A 22226-nucleotide genomic window follows, 5' to 3' on the forward strand; every position below is an offset into this window, starting at 1 on the left:
TGGTCACAGGATACTATACATTATATTATATTGATAAACATGAATTGCAAATCAAATACATATATTCAATATTACATTTTAAGCATATATTTCATTTCTTGATATTATATCAAACGCATTTTCCCCCGTATAAAAATCAGCACCAAAAATAGGATAACTACTGGGGCATATACGATACGCCTAAGCTAGAGACTTGGATGGTGCCCCCATTTATAATTATATATTAATGCCATGTATTTAGGTACATGCTAACTTTTATTAAGCTTTTACAGCACAAAGACTTAAAAACTACAGCTAAAAATTGTTAAATGTTTAACAATGATATATATATAATGCCAAGCTACAGATTTTTGTATGACTGAGTTAGAGACATCCTATATCTAGGTTACATTACTGGGTCCAGCTGCTGTATCGTTTCCACCATCATTGTCGTCATCGTCCTGATCCTTGGTCATATCGGCAAAGAAGTCCGAGGCGTTTGTGCACTTGGATGAGGGCAAATTGTGACGTTTCTCCTTATAGGCATTGTGCTTCTCATTGTACTTGATGTCGCCAAAGTCCTCGAAATATTTTACATTCCAAAAGCGCACATCGTTATTGTGTGACGAGGATGCCAACAGTTCACCGCTGCAATTGATGTCCAGCGATTCGATGGGCATATTATGCTGACCCACAACGCCCAGATTGCGGTAGGGCGCAATGTGACAGGCACGAATGTTACCATCCTCACCAGCCACGCAAGCAATTCTATCCGTAATGGGTATCATCAGACTTATGGGGCTCTTGATGCCCGGATACATATCGCAATGATAGCCAAAATAGCCCCAATTGTATGTATAAAGGCGCCCTTTAGATGTGCCCGCCACCAGCTTGGAGCTGCCACGATAAATGCCCATGCAATTGAGCTCCTCTTCGTACGGTTCCGATTGCACATATAATTTACGAGCACCGATATTGTAGGTGGTTAAATAGCCATCGGCACTGGTCGCCAACAGCAGCTTATTCTGTTCGTTGGTAAGCATTTGGGTGATCTGATCTTCCACCTCCTTCAGCTCGAATATGGCATCTTTGGTGCGAAAATCCCAAAGCTTAACCGTGCCGGCATCATCCCCAGTGGCAAAAAGACGCTCGTCGAGCACATGCAGCTTATTGATGGCATCATCGTGTGCCGTCTCGTATAGCTTCTTGAGCTTCTCCGTTTCCATGTCCGTGACCATGACGCATTTGTCCTTGGAACATGTAATCAAACTGCGTCCATCCTCTGTGAACTCGACATCGCGACAGGCCTTGGCATGCACCTCAATGGTGCGCAACAGTTTATTCTCCTCATTACCATACTCGTACAGATGCACATCACCAATTATGGTCGCCAGAGCGATGATATCGCGATCTGGATGGAAGCAAATGTCTGTGATGAAATCCTCTAGTTTGATTTCTGGCGGGGCACTGCGTGGCTTCTTTATAGCTGCTATAATGGCACGCACTGTCTCATCCGTTTCATCATCGTCATCCAAATGTGAATAATCAGCACCTCCACTGGCGCCCGAACCACTTGCTCCCACTCCATCTGTTGCCGTTTGCTCCTTGCGCCTCTTGGCACTGCTCGCACCACCAGATGCAGCCTCATCTATCATTGAATCATCGGAGTCTGAGTCCTCCGCATTCGGATCAAAGCTGCCATCGCTGCTGATGCTCTCGTTCGAGCTGCTGTGGCCATCAGCTTGTTGCGGCTCTGGTGCGCCCATGTCCACCAAATCGTATTCATCGTCATCGCTCTCGGATTCGTTGAGCACCTCCTGTTCGATTTCAGCTATTACACCAACTACCATATCGTCATCAATGTCATCGAGCTCGTCTTCATTCGCTGGCGCCTTGAAATGCTCATGCCTGTCCATAATTTCGATAAAAATATGTTGACTTATTCGATAAAGCAATAAATACTTACGTATGCATAGTAGGAATGACCTAAAATCTGATTTTTTCTCGTTTTATTGGACAGAACACGCTTTTTTTCGCCAGAACCAAAAACCAAGAGTAGCAAGAGGAAGCATGACACACAACAAAACACATGCCTGGCGCACAGCTGATGGCATGGCAACAACAACATCACCAACTACTCGAGAACAATTTGCAGTTAATGCGTCGAAACACCCTGTAGCCAAAAATTGAATGTGCCCAACAGAGCTCGATGACTTTTATCGCGGCTATAATATAAATGGTAGCTGAATAACGTTTGAGTATTCTTTTTGGTAATATATTAATGTAGTTTTATGTATCGTATTAACATTTAATGTGGTTCTTAAATTATATGTACATGATTCCGCTGTGTCTCTCCTTGCCAAATTTTTTTGCATACAGGGTATTTAAGCATAAAAAAAACTAGAACGAATGCAGTGCTGCCAGACAGTCGAAAAAAGTTTATTTCAGTTGCCGTCAAGCTCTAGCAATGGTGTTATGAAAAAGCGCACATACATCTCCTCCTGGTCATCAGATTGCATCATGAAATGCATCTCTAGCAAACCACTGGCATCCGTTTTAATGGCCACCTTTGTGGCCACCTGCATTGCCTTGTTGGTCAGCTTGATTTGCTGGCATTTGTAACGAGCCACCGTTGTCTCACGGCAATTAAACAATATTATCATATCACTGGATTTGGCCACTTCCACGCTGGACTCTGCCTGCATGACGCCCAATGTGGTGATCTTAAAGTGTGGTTTTAACGGCGAAATAGTAAACTCATACTCATCAGCGGCCTTGTCAAGCTCGTGAAAGATATTGGACAGATCTGGACCACGCATAAATATGGTGTTCAAGCTTGAACTGTTCAAATCCAGCTCATACTCCATGGGCTCCTCCACGTTCGTAGTCTTAATGGAGCATTCTGTGCTGACCTGATCGTCATCGTGCGGTTCCAGCAGCAGCAGCAGGGGTGCACCTTCTCCCTTATACAACATTTTGATGCTGCAATCGGACAGGCCAAACAGACTCAGGCACTCGGCCAGTACATTGATCTTCACACTGAAGCTTGGCGCGCCGTCGACCTTGAACTCGGCAAAGAAAGCGGGCGCTATAAACAATGTGGCCTGTATGGATTTGCCCTGCTCCACCGTGATGAGTAGTCCATCTTCACTAGCTTGCAGCGTGCCAAACTGTAAAAATGGGTATTGATCAATGACAGTTGAATTGCTTAAATTATTAACTAGTTTGCTTACATCACTGAAACAGATTGCTTTAATGGATGAGTAGAAGGTCTTTATGTGCTCCAAACGGCACACCAGCTTGTAATTCTCATACTGGGATTGCGTTAACATTCTGCGATTTTTAATGATACCCTTCTCGTACAGCAGCTTCGAGTGCTGCATCAATCCTCATAGAAATCGTTGTGGAAATATCTAAACTGATCCAGGGTCAAGATCTGTGCCCGTGGCTCTAGATTTAGAAGCCAATGCAAACGTTGTGCCAACACGTGCTCACAGGTAAACGAAACTTGATTGCTCCTGTTGATGTCTTGATCCTGCTGCTCCCCCTCCTCCACACCCTCCTCCTTGTCTGTTAGCTGCAACACACAACGCTGGAAATAGCGGCACTTGCAATAATTTACACCTGGTACGACGCGCACAACATGCGCCAAGTTTCGCTTGCTGCTCAATTCCGCTATGCTCCGTAAGCGATCTGCTGTGTAGTAGATAATAAAGCTCCACTCATCAAGCAGACGCAGTGCCCGCTCTAGAAGATCCTCGCCCAACAAGGCGCTTAACTCTATAAACAACTCAGCGCGCTCAGCTGTAATAAACATATTCGTTATTATTGTCTTAATATGTCGCAAGTACTACCTGTAGTTAAGATTGTACCATTCGCACGTTTGTATTTATTAAAAACCTGCTGCACTAAGCCGGGTAAAAACAAATCTCCCGCTGCTAATAATTTATAATTATCAAGCGCCATTTACAAATCTAAAAAAAATTGCACGTTCGTCAAATTAGCGGCGCGAATTTAGCGTCGATTTTTTAGTACTTGGTATCGGAAGAGGAATCGTTCACTTTCAAATGCGTTTATTTACATTTTTAAGCAAAAAACCAAATAAATCAATTTGCAGAATTGTAAGAAATGATATTATTTACTGTCTACATTCATTTGTTTTTCAATTTTAGCCTTTAAGATGGGTAAAGCAAAGGGTTGAACAATTAGGTTTTCATCCTTGTTTAAATATGTTGTTTCAGGGATAACTGCCTTGAAAGCCTCCTAAACGCGATAAAAGCCTCAAGTTTAAGCTAACCAATCTTCAAAAAACAACAGTGTAGCTACCTCGTTGCAAGCCCCATAAAACATGACCGTACACAATTAGCCTTGTACTTGAACCTTATTATCCTTTCTCAGGAATTATGGCCCTCAATGTACGCTATACCAATTTGAAGATACATGTTTCAAGAAGCCTAACGTAATAGCCGTAAACCCATTGATTGACCAGTAAAATGGTCGTTGGTAAGATATAATGCTGTTAAACAAGGCAACAGCTTATTTAAGAGTTTATACACAGTATTATAACAAAAGGGTGGCAATGTTTCACTCAATATTTATTTGTTTTCTCCGATAATGTCCCCAAATGCCCGGTTTTATTTGGTGTTGTGCTTAAAAACATAAATAAATGCATTTAAAAGGGAGCGATTCCTCTTCCGATAGGTCACCGCCGCTAATTTGACGCACATCGCACAGTGCCTGTGAAAGTAATGTTATCCATCAGCTGTTCTGTTGTGGCATTGACTCTGTTATCATCTCTTAATGTCTGTTAGTTAGAACCAGTTCATTATGGAAGTATTTTTCGCTCGCTCACGCATCGTCTAAGCCAACACTAGCTGACTGTCAAAATCGTTTGTTTGCGTGTACTCGATTTCGCCGCGTACGGCATTTCCAGCATTTTTACATATTAAATATTAGTTTAAGTACATTATTGATATCATTAGAAGAAAGACAGGATGATGCACACACTGATGTTCGTTGTTTTAGCGCTAATCAGCTGTCTGCCTAATAACAATGGTGCGTATTTTGCAGCAGCGGCGTCGCTGTTTATGTGGTGTGCTGTGATTGGCCACTCAGCTCTTGCCGCCCTATAAATATCAATTATACGATTCCTATCAATAATAATAAATACTCTCACAGCTGTTCAGAATAACTATGTGACATGTGGCTCCATATTGAAATTGCTCAACTCGGATTATGCGTATCGACTGCACTCCCATGATGTGAAGTATGGCTCTGGATCTGGTCAACAATCGGTGACGGGCGTTGAACAGAAGGAGGATGTCAACAGCCACTGGGTGGTCAAGGCGCAAACCAAGAAGCTGTGCGAGCGCGGTGAGCCCATTGCTTGTGGTGCGACCATAACCTTGGAGCATTTGACTACCAAAAAAAACCTGCACTCGCATCACTTTTCATCGCCGCTCTCCGGCGAGCAAGAGGTGTCCGCATATGGCGTCGATGGAGTCGGCGACACCGGTGACAATTGGGAGGTCGTTTGCTCCAACGATAGCTGGATGCGAGATGCACACGTAAGACTGCGCCACGTTGACACTGGCATGTATCTGGGCATGTCGGGACGGTCTTATGGCCGACCCATTTCTGGCCAAATGGAAATCGTGGGTCTGCACAGTCCACAACATGGAACACGTTGGACTACCTCTGAAGGCCTCTATATCGTTCCAAAAGACAAGGAGTCGACGCACGCGGAATACGCTCACACGGAACTGTAGTTACAGACCAGGATAAGATTTTTACGATTAGTTGATTACCTCTAATTTAGCTGAATTTATGTAAAGCGAACCAGTTTGTTTGCATTAAAAAGAACAAGTAAATTTGCGTTGTTCAACACTGCTCGAGCAGACGTTGCTTATTTAGTATATATCGTGGTTTCGTCGCGTTAGGCGCGTCTTTCCAGCCTTTCTCGTAAAAGTTATTAACATTTATTTATTCGTTAATTATTTGCACATTTCGTCTAATTGAGATGCGAGTATTACGGCCGAACGCGAAATAGATCCACTATTGGTGAATTAAGCATTATCATGTACGTACGCATTATATTAACATCTACGTACGCATTAAGGCATACAAGTATGCATGTATGTATGTATATGCATACGTGTTTTAGCGCGCGCTTTTATACATACAAACATATTTTTATATTACGGTTTCACCAGCTGTAAGCCCTTAACAGTTTATTTTTGCACTCCAACAATATTTGCTTAATGGCTAGCAGCTGTTTCGCGTTGTAAACAATTATTGTGTACATACAGGAATTTGTATATACATATATGTAAATGCGAATATGATTAATAGTTTTTAAATGCGAATTAGATTGGCAACAGCGTCAAATACCCTGTAGCATGCATTTAAATATTATATTGAAAGTTGAATCATTTTTAAAATGCTGTGAATATTGGTTATTTTTTTAATGAATGTCACTTAATTTTTTGAAAGAATTGCGAGATTGCGCTTTGTTTACATTTGTGTGCACAAAACAATTGAGGTTAGTTCTGAGTATATACATACATATATATATGTACATATATATATATATATAAATATGTGTGTATGGAAATTCATGCTCATTAGCTGGATGGTTTATTGTTTGTTTCTTTTGTTTAGAGCTTAGTCAATGCTTTGTGTGCACATCCTGTCAGTCAGTAAGCTTAGTAAGGTCAAATGCAGCAGTATCCCCCCACCCCCCCTTACCACACCCCTCACTTTTACATATTTCTCATAAACGCGTTGTCCTTGTAACCATTTAAGCGTAAATTGCTGGCGACCAAAAAGAATTGCGTTATCTGTTTCTCAGTGAAAACATACAAAAAGGTCCTAATCTTGCCCTATCTGAGGGCTATAGTAAAGGATTAAAGATCATCTCTGCGGATACTGAGAAATTATCGCAAACATAAAAGCAGCTTGTGTTGCCGCTGATAGCCTTAACTGTTTGTAAAGGGTCCAGCTCATTGCCTGTGCTTTCGGAAAGCTACAATGGCCAGAACGTGCGTTTAGCTTTATCGATTCTTGTTTATCAGTGGGCCCGAGCGGTCTTCACAGCTGAATGACTGACTAACTGACAGATTGACGTACGCTTTCTTTAAAAGTTTGTTTTTTTTTTTTTATATATATACGTTACACAATATTATGATATAAGGCATGTGTGTGGGCGTGACTTCATCTATATATATCGCACTCTTTGTGGCACACACACGCACACACACGCACACAGACACACAACCGTTACTCGCACGCACGACTGCATGGCTGAGCAATAAAAATTGTTGCCTGCTTTTGAGCGTTTGCCCCTTTTTAAAGCATACATAAATAAAAAAAAATAGTTCGCGAAATATTCAAACAATTTTTACTATCAGCCGGTTGTATTTAATGGCAGCATGATAAGTTAGACTAAACTAAACTCTAACCATATATACATATATCATACATAAATTAAATAACCTCTCCCAAGGCTAATGAGTATCGAGTGGCTGACGACCTGCTGTTTAATTTTGTAGCAGGCGCAATTGAGCTTAGCTCCCAGCAAAGCGAAGGAAAAGTTTCTCAGTTCCACAGGCACCTGTTTAAAAAGTACAAGGCAACAACTAAAATCACAGAAGAACTTACAGGCATAAAAATCTGTATACATCTCATAAATACCGGCAATCAAGGTCAAACAGAGAAGTTCTAACAAAAAGGTTACAAGACAAAATCTCGTATTGTCCCTGAAACCTCCAGAATTGACATTGCAAGGGTTTCAAAAAAAAACAAAAAAAAAAAACAGATGTTCGGCTCTGATTCCCTAAAAATATTTTAGTATATTAAACCGAAAAATGTATTAGAAAGATAGTTCCGTTAATTATAATTATAATTCGCCAAATCACTAAATTAATTTCGAGCTATTTGACGTTTAATGCACAAAGTCTAGAGACATATGTATAAAAATAATTAATAATTTCGCTTCGCTGATTGTGTGAGGGTCAGGCTCTACGATTTGCCAGCCATTCACGTAGGCGTAGGCTCCCGAGAATTATTGCGCTTGGCCTTCGTTTTCTTTCCCCTGTCCTTTTGACTGTCGTCGGTGACGCAGCTCTCTCATCGCACTTAACATTGAAAACCGAAAACAAGCCCCTAAGTGGGCCGAAAAGGCCTGTCAACAACAACAACAACACCAACAACGACAACGACGACAACAACGGTAACTGCCGACGCCGCGCTCACTGAGAATGCGCAGCACGCCATAACCATTCCCAAGCTCCATTTGAGAGAACAGACAGTCAGAGAGAGAGGGAGAGAGAGAGAGAGAGAGAGAGAACAGTTAAAGCACGTTGTAGACATACACAGCCATACACACATGCATGTATGTTATATGCACATGTCGAATGTTGATAGTGAAAGTTCTCAGCAGCTACAACAAAAATCAGTTTGTGTTTTTAAAGTTTACATGAAACTAATAGCTACAGCGAAAGCAAAAGTTTTTACATTTAAAGCAATGCTCTTTCTTATATTATCTTGATAAAAATAAAATAATCAAAAATATTTAATGATATTATTGATATTTGATATTTGATTTGAAAATATCAATTAAAAGGTTATGACCATGATTGTACCAGTTAACAAATATTGCAGTTGAAAATGTGGAAACTTAATAAACTAGATAACATTTTTTGTATGGCAATAATATTGTTAAGACTTTGCAATAGCGGCATTTTAAAGATTTCTTTAACAGCAGCTGTTACAGCTAACAGATACAATAAGTAAGCGCGCTTGCCCTTGTCTATCTATCCAGTCCTCCTTCTGGCTCTCTCGTTCCGTTTGCCTCTCTTTTGGCAGCCACGCAAATACCGTTAACACAGTACATCGTGAACAGTTGAGCGAGCAAGTTTAAGCAAACGAAACCGTGCAGAAAAAAAACCCGAGTTCAATAAAAAACAAAAACATTTTGAAAAAAAAAACAAAAAAAAAAAAATTAAAATGCCATAAAAATGGCTGACACGGATGAATAAACTTGACAAATGTTCTATTATACATAACTTTCAATTTAGTGGAACATTTCTTACGCATATTGACGCGACTTGACGTTGTGTTATATAAATCTCAGCTAACATACACATATGTAAGTGCGTGTGTATTTGTGTGTGCGTATGCCGCGTGACTATGTGTGTGTTTGCGCCCGTACAAATAGATAATGTCCGGTTCATTTTGTAGTGTCAATTAAAATACATTAAGAATATTACGCATACGCAGTGTTGTCAGCAGAAAATAAAAACCTAAGATAAGCCAACAGATCCAAATAATGTAAGTTAGTTTTAATATATATCTATATTTATTTTTAATATTGTTACAATAATTATAAGTTTTATAGAAATTAATATATGAATTTTAATTTGTCGGCTTACATTGAAAATTGTGCGTATGTTGCAATTTCATATCAGTTCGATTTCATTCCATTAGATTCCACAGTTTCCGCAACATTTATTGATTATCAGTTGGTAAAAAGCTGACCAGTCGTACCCATGCCACCTGTACCCCATCCTACCTGTTAATGAGGCCCTTTCAGTCATGTCTTATGCCCATTTTAGTTTAGTTAATTGCTTATTCAATTTCTTAAGCGCACATTTTACGTTCTTTTGCTTTCATGTTGTTCATTTCTAATGTTCAAGAATTTTTTCATTTATATAGCCCCTCTTCATTCGGAAATCGTAGCTCTTGAATTTTCCTAATGCAAGTATTCTAATTCCTTTCTTTTCCAAAGCCAATGGTAGAGAGGCTTTTATTTATTTTATTTTCGCTTACAAGCAGCTGCTTTTTTTTTTTTTTTTTTTACTGGTACATGTTGTTTTCTTGTTGTCATCTGGTCATCTGGCTTCCCACAGCCACGCCATATTTCCTGGCAAAACGCATGTCCTTCAGGGCTGCTTTGCCTCTACATGCTTTGTTATCCTGCCATTGTTAGGCTCGTATTGTTTGTTTGTCTCCTGGTAAGTGTGCTCGTGTATTCGGCCAGGCGCAAGCAAATGGCCAAGTTGCCGTCAATTTTGGGGACATTTTGCTGGCAGCTTGGCTGAGCTGTCGCCGTTTCATTTGTTGTGCCGTTTATTATTGTTATTGCTTTTGGCTTTGCTTCTATTTTTCTTATTTTCTTTATTGTCCAACGCCTGTTTTTGTTGTTATTGCTATCGTTGAAATTCAACATGAAGTATTTTAGCCGTTTTCTGGTCCGTTAGGAAAAGCGCATGAAGAAAATAAAATACGAAAAGGAGAGTAGCTTACGGTAAAGTGCCTGCAGATGGACATCGTTTACTGATATCCTGTTTAAGTTAATGTTAGGGGATACCTTTTAAATATATATATTTACGTTTCAGAGGACTACCTCTTCCGAAAAGCTTATTCGAACTCGGGAACTTTCCGGAATGCAGATTTCTGATACCTCGATTTGATTTGCTTATTTATTTAATTTGTGTCTTTCTCTTAGCCCGTGGGAAATGTAAAGTTTAGTTAAGTTGGCGTGTTTTTATTTGATATTCTTCGATAGCCCATACACATATTTTCAAACAAAAAAAAATTAGAAAAGGGTTTATAAAAAAAGAAAAAAAAAAACATTTTGTGGCCAAATCTAATAACAACTTGGTTGATATTCTCAGGCATATACATGTTTTTGTCGTCCTAAGGCCTATTTGGAACTCAATTATAAAAGCTGCTTCCATATTTACCTAGCTAACAGAGCATTCACAGTGACGCTAACAGCGCTAACAGCCAACCGTTAAGGTTAACAGCGTGCGCATGAACGAAATTGAGAGCGATAACGGCATCAACTGTAAACGGCTGCTCAGCTGATTCTGACTACGTTGCGGGCTTTGTCCTTGACAAGGTTTTGTTTTTCCAACAATATTCTTTTTTTACTTTTCGTATTTGTGTTGCTGTTGCGTGAAAGAGAACGCTCAACTGAGCAACTGAGAGCTTGTGCGCCTAAAATAGAGAGAGAGAAAGAGAGAGAGGCGCAGCCATTGGCCATTTGATGCGCGGCATTCATTTTGCGAAAAAAAAAAAAACAATTATTTTTTCCTGCCCAGGCGAAAACATTCTGCGTGGGTGTTCTGTTGTGCTGCCTTTTGTCTGTGTAAGTTTTGTGCGTGCGCGTGTGTGTGTGTCCGTGTGCGTGTGACTTTGTAGGGGGCTACTATTCGCGTGCAAATCTCGCACACGATTTGTGAGCCATTCCAATGGCTTGACAGTTTTGAGACAGCCCACAAAACTTTCACTTTTAACCATTGACTGCGGCATTGTGGAGCATACGGACCTCGTTTATTGCTTGGGGTTGGACTCGCACACTGGGAATTCCAATTGCATATATTTAAGCCCAGGCCGCAATTTTAATTGTCGTCCAGGTAATTGGTTACAAGGTCATTTTTATTGCACTTACGTGTAAAATAATTGAGGAGTTGATAAATTACAGACTTTAACTGTAACTGTATGTCATGAAAAAGTCCAACGAGCAGGTGTTTTACGTGAACTATTTGACTTCCCTATACTCATTGGAAACTATTAGCTTGACCTCAAAGTTTCTAAACTTTTAAATTTTAATAACAATAATTTTTAGTTTAAATGTAACTTTTTGTTGTTTCATAACTTACCTGTACTTATTGGAGACTATTAACTTGACCTCAAAGTACCTAAAATTTTAATAACAATATTTTTAAGTTTGGTTTAATATGTTTTTAGCTAACTTTAATCAGTTTTTAAGAAGCTTTTGCTCATTAGATACAAGTGAACGTACTACAAACTGTTGCCTAATTACTTAAATGGAGTGCACTTATGATTTCGGCTCAAACGTCGTAATACTCAAATCATTCAGTGCACGTGTGTACCTACTCACTACCTAACGGCACACAAATTCAGGCACTTGTCAGCCACTTTACAGTTGTTAAATGCGTCTAAGGCATGCCCGGGATGGAGGGAGCGAAAGAAATTTAGAGACTTAAGCCCAATGCTAAGTCCGCTTGTAATATTTACTTATGGCATTATACATACAGATTTAGCTGTGTGTACAATGCACAAACTGCAATTATTAAGGTATGGCATAATTGACAGAAGCCACAAATGCAAATGCAAGTTCCGAGCACAAATAAAAGCGTCTTAAGTGCAACTTATATTCACAGTCATTCCGTTCGGCATTAATTCAACTAACATATAATCCTTGCAGTCTGTGTGCCTAAGTCCTTATCATTTAATACCCGAAATATTATTATTACTATTATTATTATTACTACTGTTATCATTATTATTATTATCATTATCATTATCATTATCATTATCATTATCATTATCATTATCATTATCATTATCATTATCATTATCATTATCATTATTGTTATTATTATTATTATTATTATTATTATTATCATTATCATTATCATTATTGTTATTATTATTATTATTGTTATTATCATTATCATTATCATTATCATTATCATTATCATTATCATTATCATTATCATTATCATTATCATTATCATTACCATTATCATTATTATTATTATTATTATTATTATTATTAATATCATTATCATTATCATTATCATTATCATTATCATTACCATTATCATTTTCATTATTATTATTATAACAAACAAACACAACTTTATCAAAAATCCAAATTTGGGCGAGCCGGATTTAAACGATTTAAAATTAGTTAAAGCTTAAAGCTAACTTTTTCGTTGCACAACTTGCAGTCATTCGAGATTTACTACGCCCAGTGAAGCGATCGCCCATTTGCAGAGTTTAATGTTCGTTTCTATATTTTATGAGCCTTGTGAAATTGACTCCATTTATGCATAAATAACATTCACGCAGAATCGCATTTTTCGCCCTGTACATTTTGTGCAATACTCGTTGCTGGATTTTTTGGTTTTTCGATTTTCTGTTTTGGCAGTTGCATTACACGAATGCCCCTTGGATGCCCCTCGGTCATTGTCAACGGAGGGTCATGTAAAATTTGTGAATGCAATTTGCATTTGTCCATGCGCTGGACACAGCACGCTCGGAGTGGTCGCTGGGCTGACCGAGTAGGGTAACTAAATCTGCCCCTAATGGTGCCAATTTGACAACTAATGCATTGCCATACCAATACCACCGCCCGGCCCAGAATAGCATGTGCGCATGCAAGGGGAACTCAATTAAGGCAAATGAGTTGAGTTTATGCGCTAAGGCTTAGGCTTAGGCAGCTTTAATCAGCTTTGGCTGCCAGAAAGTGCACAGTTGGAACAGTTCGCGCAGCATAAATATTTGTTCACTGCCAACTCAAGGATATCCTTGATGTTTGCACAGCAAAAGCTTGTAAGTAACAAAACAACAAAAAAGGACAAGCGAAAATGCATCCGGCAATTATGAATGAAAAGGGCAAAACTGCGACAAGCAACAAGAGAGGTGCCAGGAAACATTACAAAGCTCAGCGGAGACGGAAATTATGCACACAGTATAACTGAGTGTGCGTGTGTGTGTGTGTATGTGTGACCGAAACTTAAATGTTGCGACTGAAAAGGCTTAAAGTTCGACGCCATATTATGTAACGCTCTCTGTCTCTTTCTGGCATTTCTCGCACTCTTCGTGCTCACGCCAGGTTTTACGACCTCGCTTAAGTGCATAGCCTTCAAAATGGTTGTGGTAGCAGACGCGTGCAAGGACATTGGATCTCGCTTTCGATGCTTTGGCAGGCAACATTCATTACTCAACACTGTCGAGACATTAATACAGGCACACGTACACACATTCGCACAGCTTAAAGTTCGTCGCACATTTATTTCCGTAAAAAACGGCAGCTACAACTACAGCTACAGTGGGTGTGGCAGTAAAATAATATTAATAATATAAATATAAATAATAGTTAAATAACTCCGAGAACTTTAAATGCCCAACAAAATTTACTAATAAGGAAAAGCCATTCAATCAATTCCGATTGTTGATTAATTGTTAATTCAATTTAATTTAAGTTTGAATTTCATTTTGGTGACAAGATCAACAAATATCGATAAAATTAGGCATTCAAGTAGATAATCACACATGGTAAAAAATTTATTTTTTTTCACAAAATTGAAACGATTTAAAAGAATTAATTTGAAATTGACACTGCTTGCAAAATACGTACATAAATGTAATCTTTATACGTAAGTGATAATACACGCCGGAATATATTTATACACAAATATCGGAACTCTTACCATAGTCCGGCTCGTAATGCATTGCGCTTCAAGTACGAGCATTAAATGTGCCAGGGTACCCGCCCTCCGCCTTTGCAGACTGCGACTGCTGCTCATTTTACAGTTTGCATACAACGAATGCAACGAGAGCATAACATTGTTGGCAACAAAAGCATCAGAAGCTGGTCGACGAAAATGTTGGCTGGGGTTGGGTTTTTGGCAGCAACAGACAACGAGAAAATGCCGGGGAATTAACTACAAAAAGTGCTCATAAAAATAATCATTGCGATTTGTATACACATGATGAGACTTGGGACCCACATATATATAATTATACCCTGAACCCATTAAAAATGGGTAAAAAAGGGTATTAATGTATTTCTGCATTTCTGACCCCATAAAGTATATATATTCTTGGTCCGTCTGTCCGTCCGTATGTATGAACGCAAAAGTCTCGTAACCTTTATGATCTAGATATCCTAATTTGCAACGCAGGTCCTCCTAGAGCCCCTGCAGGATAATAATCTGATAATCGATAAATTGTCCGCTTTCCAAGTAATCGATTAAAATCGATATCGATTACTAGAGTCACCAAACTTGACATGTAGCTTCTAGACTGTTATATAAGTATCATTTTATAGTTAATGAAATGAAAATCAAAGAGGTTTCAGTGTATCCCCTAGTCGGGAACTTCTCACTTGAGCCTCTTACATGTTTTATTTCTATGTATCAAAACTTTTAAAAGTTTGTATGTCTGTACGTACATGTTTTGTACAAACACCAGCATGTCATTCCTGCTTAACTGCATTGCAAGGATATGCCAAATGCATACGTCAATGAATTATTGGGTAGGCAAGACATAAAAAGAATCTTGGGCTCAAATGATTGCATACTTTCAGGCTGTCCATGAAAAGTGCCCAACGATTTTACGACTCTTCCTGTTCGTGTAAGTCGGTCTACTATCGGTTCCATTGTTCTCGTAATTTAAATTGTTTCTTGTGCCACTGCAATACTGAAATGAATAATTCATTTAGGGCTTTGGTTATTTGAGAGGGTGCATGACAAATGCAACTTGACATTGGACTTGGTGAATGGCAACTAGAGTTTTTCAAGGTTTGTCGACGATGTTGGAGGCTTGGTAAATCCTGTTGAATTTTTGTACAGATTTGAGCCTGAATGCGGTTGCAAAAGGCTTTATGTAAATATGTGAAAATTATATATTTTATATATATTGTATGCGAAAGATAATATGATGAGTAACACCTATCCTATTCTATTTTTACTTGCAGGTTCGTTGCCTACTTCTCAATACCAAATCTACTTACCAATAATAAACAAATTATAAACTACAGAAAAAACACACACACAACTCAACAACAACAACAATAAACACACTCTGCGATCAACACTGGCCTGGTCCAATAGCAACAATAAAACAAATAATAATGACAATTGCAGATAAAAAAAAACACACACAGACACAAATACAAAATACAAGAATATGCATATTGCTAATTAAATTATGAATACGCAAAACTAATTAAACCACAATGCTCGTATAACAGCTATGCCCACACATATATATGTTACATATGCCCGCCCAGCTATGCCAATAGATATACTTAGCCTCCTAGATGTATGTCAATATTTGTGCAATAGTTAAGAGCAAAGAAAATGCCTAAAACACAAGAACTGGAATATCAATATCAATATCAATAGCAATATGAATATCAAATGTCTAATATATAGATTGTTTACCCTCTTGCAAATGTCTGCTGTTTACTAAACTTTTTAATACTCGTAATACCCATAACAATATTGTTTTATGAATGTATATAAATTTCGAACTACTTGTATGTGCCTTGTAAAGCGACTGATAAGCCCGACTATCTGTATAGTTTAGTCTGCTCAAAAACCAACTAGATATATGTATATCTAGCTAAAGAGATATATGTATGCGTGTGTGTAATGCAGTCAAGTCCAACGACGCGTTGATCGTATTCGTACGATTTTCATTATAAAAATTTGGAAACATTTAGGAAACCACAGAGCCATTGGATATGATGCGTAACACGGGCCAACTATGTGCGTTTTTCTTTGCTACTAATAAAAATCTAGAAACCACGCTGCTTTCTGCTTTCTAAATAACAAGAAATCATTCATAAGATTTATGAATACAAAAAGTGCATGCTGCTTGAGAACGCTTGAAAACTCGCATTTACTGGACTCATTTTTAATTTATTTCAACTCTATGCTACTCTTCTGCTTATACTTAGAATAGCTGCTGGAGATCTGTGCAGATCCTACTTGAAATTTAACTTTATCTCTTTTTCACAAAGCAACCAATACAACAACTATACTTTATATATAATATACACTACATATATACTTACTTTAACTGTACACAAGACACGCCAAAACGCACTCTCTACTCGTTCACAGAATCTAAAATATTTTGTTGTGAATTTCGCGTATTGAAACATAATTTTATTCTACTCAGTGCAATATCTACACATATATGAATTGAATAAGTTTTCTTATTATCTTATTTGTTCAACTAATTTTTCTGGTATATGCCTATCCCCCCGAATAGCAAACTTTTACACAACATTTTTGGCTCTATGTGCAATTAATAAATAAACTCACCAACTAAGAAAAAATAACTACAAATTAACTGCAAGCTCAGCTCGCTCGTTTTCTTCATCTACAAAAAATTTAACCACAAAAAAAAAAAAAACAAAAAAATAAAAAGAAATACAAATTTAATTAATAAACTTTCAATAATTGGCTGCGATTGAACTAATTATTTTATGCTTCTAATTATTTTATGCAAATTTTCGTTGAACCAAATTAATCAACTGAACTGAAACCAAACCAAAAATTTCCAATTAAATTAAATAATGTCACGCGAAAACTCACCACGTCACGGCTCGATCCGGCGTCATTTGAACAACAGAGACTCGCCAGCGGGCTCGCCGGGCTCCCCACATCCATCGAACCATCCTCATTATCACCATCAGCAACAGCCACCGATAATGGAGCATGCCGGCGCACCCATATCCACGTCCGCATCGAATATCGCCACAGTGCTGGAGGATGGAGAGAATACGATTTTGCCGCCATTGAGCGGATCCGGACCAAGTCGACAGCGTTCGTTGCGCGATCGGCTCAAGGATGGTATCACCGGCAGCTTCTCCTGGCAGTAAGTCCTGCTTTCAAGTATTTCTTAAAAGCTTTTCCAAATTCCAATTTTTTTTTAGTCTCGTGTTAAGTTTAATTTGTTTTGCCATATTCGAAATTACAATTTTTTAAGTAGTGTTCGTTTTTATTGAACATTTTTTTTTTGGAAAAATTGTATTTAAAAGTTTTTATAGTTTTTGAATTCTTGTATTTGCGTAAAGTTAACTATTCTTAATTAAGACAAACGACTCTCACTAATAATTCGAAGCAGCACGCAGAAAATTTAATTTTATACCAACTCTTATATAAAAACACAATTTTGAGCTCCCACAAACTAGTTGCACACAGTTAGGATCTCACTTTGATGATAACTTAATGCAAATTCAGCACATACTTAAATGCACAGCACATGAAATGAAACATTTAAAGCATTTAGGAACTAATCCTGAACTGAACTTAGTTTTGAGGTGACCTCAGGGTAAGTGGAAAATTATTAAGGATTATTAGAAGTTGTATATTATAAGTCACACGTTAATTTCTGCATATTTTTTAAGATTAATAACATTATAATATTAACTGATCCTATAAAAAAAAACATTCTAACAACAAAAATAAATATATATATGTATATTGAAGAACTTTAGTTTTTCAAACGAATTCGTGATTCGAAGGCGAAAACGAAAGCGGGAACACGAATTCTTGTCGAAGCTAAGCAGAGTTCAACTAATTGGAACATTTTTAAGGATTATTAAGGATATGTATATTTTGTAAGATTAATAATATAATAATTTATTAGTCACAACAAAAATAAATACATATAGAACTTCTTCAATCTAATAATAATAATAATATATATATATATATATATATATATATATATATATATATATATATATATATATATATATATATGCATGTAAAACTAAAGTTCTTCAATTTTATAAAATAAATATATTTATAATTTTTGTTACATACCAAATTAAGATAAAAGAACCTAAGTTCTGGGCCGAAATTATTAACATGGAATCTGTTACTGAATTCGCGAATCGAAGGCGAATACGAAAACGGGAACACGAATTGTTGTCGAAGCGAAGCAGAAATCAACTCGAAATCAGGCAGGCGAATACACAACAAGCAATTGTGCAATATAAATGGTAACAGACAGTTGAATCATTGGCCATAAATCAATTCAATTTGACACTTTAATTTCGCATATCTTTCGTCCTTCAGACGCCCACATATAAAATGGCCTGAATCCAGCTGCTAAAATATAAATGTCAGATAAATGTTAACTCTTCGCAACTGATTCTCTTGCCATAAAAATGTGTACAAATATGCCAAGATTAAGTGAAATTAATGCTGGCTTATTTTTTGTTGTGATTTTCTCGTTCTGCTACCAAATGACTTTCACTTCGGGTTTCAGTCTTTGCATTAGACCTGTCGTTAAATGCCTTTCATTATCATCGTTATAGAACTCTGGCGATGCTCTGTAAATGTGGCTCGCTTGTCGTAATGGGTTCGATATGTAATGGGAATGGAATCTGCTTTTTTATTATTTTCTCAGTCATCAAAACCAGTTTTCACTGATATGCATCAGGACTTTGCATCTGCTCTTGAGTCGGCTGCTTCCTGGCTTGGCCAGGTGATTTATAACCTTGAAACCTTTTAAAGTTTGGCCTTGATCGCCGGTTTTTATATTTTTTCCCCCCCCTTTTTTGGTAGTTGCTTCTTATGGCTGCCTTTGCGAAGTGCATCTTTAAAGGCGAAGCCTTTCAACTGGTTTGGCCACATTCTGTACTCAAGTATTTGGGCATTGTGTATATACATAATAATTCGGAATACAGTGTAGCTAGTCTTCCTGAATTTCGACGGACAAACCTTGATTAAGCTTAACTGATAATTATTGTTAATTATTCCCAACCCTCATACATATGCATAATGGGTGCCCACAAGCAATTAATCTGTCGAATTGTGAATTGATATAAACAAAGCCATAAAAATGCGACAACTCAATATGAAGGTAATACCCGAAAATTCCGACAAACCGACAAGCCCCTCCAAAGTTGGGTGGTTTTTATGCAAATATGCTGTGTGTATATTTTTAATAGAGTCGATAATTTTAAGATGCGACCCTAAGCATGCCGAGCACGTCTTGAACGCCGTTCGCCGGGGCCATATTGATGAGCCGATGATAATGCCAGTTGATGTGTGGCCGTTCGCTAATCCTTTGGCCCATTCTGCATGGTAAAGCGTTTGTTTTGCTATTACCCACACTCGCACACGCACACACTCACACGCACGCCGTTAGCGACTGTAAATAGCTGTTGACCATGAAACGATGCACATTATGGCCGTCATCAGCACTACCCCAGTGCTGCCTGTCGAGCCACGTCCTCTGCTCCCCCAAACGCTAAATATCCGCCAAGTTAAGTGTGCGTGTGTGTGTGTGTGTGTGTGTGCATTTCATGTTTGACTTTCACTTGCAGCTGTGATGTGCTCTACTGCGGCTAGCGATGTCAGCACAACAATGACAACAATAACAAGTCAGAGCATTCTATGGCAGCGTGCACGACGAGCAGATACCCTGCAGTCTCTCGCACTCACTCAGCGCCCTCTCTCCCACTCTACCACTCTTTCTCCAATCATCGCTGAGTACTAGTGCTGGAAAACAATATAATATATCGATATAATTAATGTGTAGAAAACTATCGATTTATTTTGGAATCCTTAATGTTCTCGATGTTTTGCCAGCTCCAACACTTTTTGAGCAAAAGAAAGCGTCAAGTAAAATAATTTTATTTCTTTATACAAGCTACAGGTTTTTAACCAAAAAATATCGGAAAATATCAATACAAAAAGCAAGAGCTGACAACCTTTGAGGACTTTCTGCCAATATTTTGCATTCTGGCGATGTGCACCTAATCAAAGAGAGCAAAAGCCAAATAATTTCAAATCGCAAAAACTTAAACAAATTTGAAACTAAGGCTGATCTCACATGAATTGACTTGGAAAATAATAAATTTGATTCTTTTTAAAATAACTGTCTTCTAAATTTTTTTTCGTTTTGAAAAGATCGATAATATCAAAAAACATTGATCAGGTACAGATATCGATCTTTTTCCAGCATTTTTTTTCAAGCTAATTTTATGTGTACAGGGTATATTGCAGTTTCACTGCGGCTACTGTTTTTTGGCATTGTTTAAGGCCATAATTTGCATCGATTGCAATGCGCACAGTGGTTCTAGTTAATCAGATTAACCGAGTTTAGTCAGTATTAAATTATTGAAATCGCTGACTAACAATATTTATACGTTTATGGTTACTGAACAGAGCGGCTTTTCGATATGATCCACTAGTGTCCAGATGCACATAAACTATTGCCATTTGAGCACAGTGCAAGCCATGAGTCTAGGGCGTGGTTTTTATCAGCTCCAGAGCCGGGCATAAAATGTAACATTGGCTCGCAAATAGTGTCCCTTGTCAGTGAAGGATGTCGCTGGGAATGTTTTGCGAATGCTCCTGCCAGCTGCACGAACGAACCGAAACAATATAAACAATATAATATGTATAATAGAATTGAAAGCTGTGAGGAAGGCGTCGAGAGTAAAGCACTTAATTGAGAGGCATTGAGAATTCTTGTTGCCTTTATGAATATGAATTAATTGCCACAATTAAGTGCCATATTGCGCAGGGAAATGCTGTTCAATATGCGTTATGCATATGCCTGTAGTTGCGTTGCCTAAGCTGTTTAATGTTTAGTTGAGTCAAGTTAAATATATTTTCATTTCCGGAGAAATTTCAGGAAATTCGCGACCAACACTAATCGAACTTAATCTAAAGTCTGCGATGATATCATATTGTATATATATGTATATATATGTGTACATATAACCCAGCTTGGGAATATTTTCTTCAAGTCAATCATTTTCTGTGCTCTCCAGGTGTGCTCGCCGTGTCACATATAAGCTAATGCATGTCAGCTCTATAAATCAACCGATTCCATGGTTGACTGATGCTACTGTTTGTTAGCCATAAATCCCGGTGAAACGTGTCGCACGTGGCATTTTAATCACACTCACAAGACTTAATCAGCGTATCCAAACATGCCGTATGTTATGTGTTATTTTATGATGTCCTACGTTCAATTATATTATAAATTACATTATTTATTTATATTTGTATATACTATATTTATTAATTTTCCAATTGTACAGAATGGTTGTGGACCCAGTGTTTGCTTGACATTTTCTACACAAACAAAAGAATTTGGCTTTATTAAATTGCGACGAAATTTATTTGTTATCTAAGCAGCAGAAGATAATATATATGTATATGCATATATCTATATACACGAGCATGTTTGGGCTATGTGTCAAAAATATGCACTTGTCGGAATTAATTTTGAAATTTACTCAGAAATTGCATTTGCGTTTTTCATGCTCATTCAAATTGACAGAAGGTCATATCTAAAAGCATTATAATTGTGAGCCTTTTATTACTTTCCCGCTTTTTCCACGTTCTCGCTATAATTTCACTCTCGATAATTTTCCACTATTCTGCATTGTTGATTTTCAACATCCTTGAATCTAAATATTCAATGTCAACAGCTTGACATTCATTTGAAGCATATGTCAGTCAACATTTGTGTGTACTATATCAAAATAATTACCTATAATTACCTATCATTGTTTAATAGAACATATAATAAACGCGTGATCACCTCCCCTTGCCCAAACGCCATCGACAAATATCGATAAATATTTATTAACTTTTATTTGTTGTTGTCCTTGCGAGCAATCTACAATCGAGAACTAAACTACGATTTGTTTTACATCGATT

The 22226-nt window shown here is 37.8% G+C and overlaps 5 protein-coding genes across 9 annotated transcripts in view; 2 read left to right on the plus strand and 3 right to left on the minus strand.

Annotated features, from left to right (window-relative positions):
- Positions 1-236: 236 nt before the first annotated feature.
- Positions 237-2103, minus strand: LOC6632928 (WD repeat-containing protein 55 homolog). 2 transcript variants are annotated; one of them, XM_002056527.4, is made up of 2 exons: positions 1946-2103; positions 237-1887 (listed from the first exon to the last, which is right to left on the minus strand). In XM_002056527.4, the coding sequence occupies exons 1-2, from the start codon at positions 1951-1953 to the stop codon at positions 381-383; spliced, it is 1515 nt and encodes a 504-aa protein (XP_002056563.2). In that variant the 5' UTR covers positions 1954-2103; the 3' UTR covers positions 237-380. The 2 variants fall into 2 exon arrangements, with proteins under 2 accessions (XP_002056563.2, XP_032289401.1); XM_032433510.1 differs by lacking the exon at positions 1946-2103 and having other exon boundaries at positions 237-1895.
- Positions 2104-2389: 286 nt separating this feature from the next.
- Positions 2390-3362, minus strand: Rad1 (Radiation insensitive 1). Its single transcript, XM_002056528.4, has 2 exons — positions 3213-3362; positions 2390-3149 (listed from the first exon to the last, which is right to left on the minus strand). The coding sequence occupies exons 1-2, from the start codon at positions 3360-3362 to the stop codon at positions 2424-2426; spliced, it is 876 nt and encodes a 291-aa protein (XP_002056564.2). The 3' UTR covers positions 2390-2423.
- On the minus strand, positions 3362-3994 carry Sws1 (SWIM domain containing Srs2 interacting protein 1). Of its 2 annotated transcripts, none has more exons than XM_032433512.2 (2): positions 3834-3994; positions 3362-3783 (listed from the first exon to the last, which is right to left on the minus strand). In XM_032433512.2, exons 1-2 carry the CDS (start codon positions 3943-3945, stop codon positions 3362-3364), a joined length of 534 nt encoding a protein of 177 aa, XP_032289403.1. In that variant the 5' UTR covers positions 3946-3994. The 2 variants fall into 2 exon arrangements, with proteins under 2 accessions (XP_032289403.1, XP_032289404.1); XM_032433513.2 differs by having other exon boundaries at positions 3852-3966.
- An 824-nt stretch (positions 3995-4818) lies between these two features.
- On the plus strand, positions 4819-5868 carry LOC6632931 (stromal cell-derived factor 2). The gene is made up of 2 exons (XM_002056530.3): positions 4819-5034; positions 5158-5868. The coding sequence occupies exons 1-2, from the start codon at positions 4974-4976 to the stop codon at positions 5745-5747; spliced, it is 651 nt and encodes a 216-aa protein (XP_002056566.1). The 5' UTR covers positions 4819-4973; the 3' UTR covers positions 5748-5868.
- An 11224-nt stretch (positions 5869-17092) lies between these two features.
- Positions 17093-22226, plus strand: part of mtd (TLD domain-containing protein mustard) — a 65670-nt gene continuing 60536 nt past the window's right edge. For all 3 annotated transcript variants that reach the window (XM_015170687.3, XM_015170690.3, XM_015170685.3), the window contains exon 1: positions 17093-17409. In XM_015170687.3, coding sequence (XP_015026173.1) covers positions 17108-17409 — 302 coding nt within the window. In that variant the 5' untranslated portion in view covers positions 17093-17107. The remainder of the gene's footprint in view (positions 17410-22226) is intronic.

This window comes from Drosophila virilis, chromosome 2 (assembly GCF_030788295.1).
Source record: "Drosophila virilis strain 15010-1051.87 chromosome 2, Dvir_AGI_RSII-ME, whole genome shotgun sequence".
Taxonomy (NCBI): domain Eukaryota; kingdom Metazoa; phylum Arthropoda; class Insecta; order Diptera; family Drosophilidae; genus Drosophila; species Drosophila virilis.

Bases quoted from the DNA above. Each gene is read 5' to 3' on its own strand.
- Rad1 (XM_002056528.4), bottom strand. From the start codon at position 3,362: ATGCAGCACTCGAAGCTGCTGTACGAGAAGGGTATCATTAAAAATCGC. The intron at 3,150-3,212 runs GTAAGCAAACTA...CCATTTTTACAG, and splicing joins AAGCAATCTGTTTCAGTGAT to TTTGGCACGCTGCAAGCTAG.
- Sws1 (XM_032433512.2), bottom strand. From the start codon at position 3,945: ATGGCGCTTGATAATTATAAATTATTAGCAGCGGGAGATTTGTTTTTA. The intron at 3,784-3,833 runs GTAGTACTTGCG...TGTTTATTACAG, and splicing joins TGGTACAATCTTAACTACAG to CTGAGCGCGCTGAGTTGTTT.
- LOC6632931 (XM_002056530.3), top strand. From the start codon at position 4,974: ATGATGCACACACTGATGTTCGTTGTTTTAGCGCTAATCAGCTGTCTG. The intron at 5,035-5,157 runs GTGCGTATTTTG...ATACTCTCACAG, and splicing joins CTGTCTGCCTAATAACAATG to CTGTTCAGAATAACTATGTG.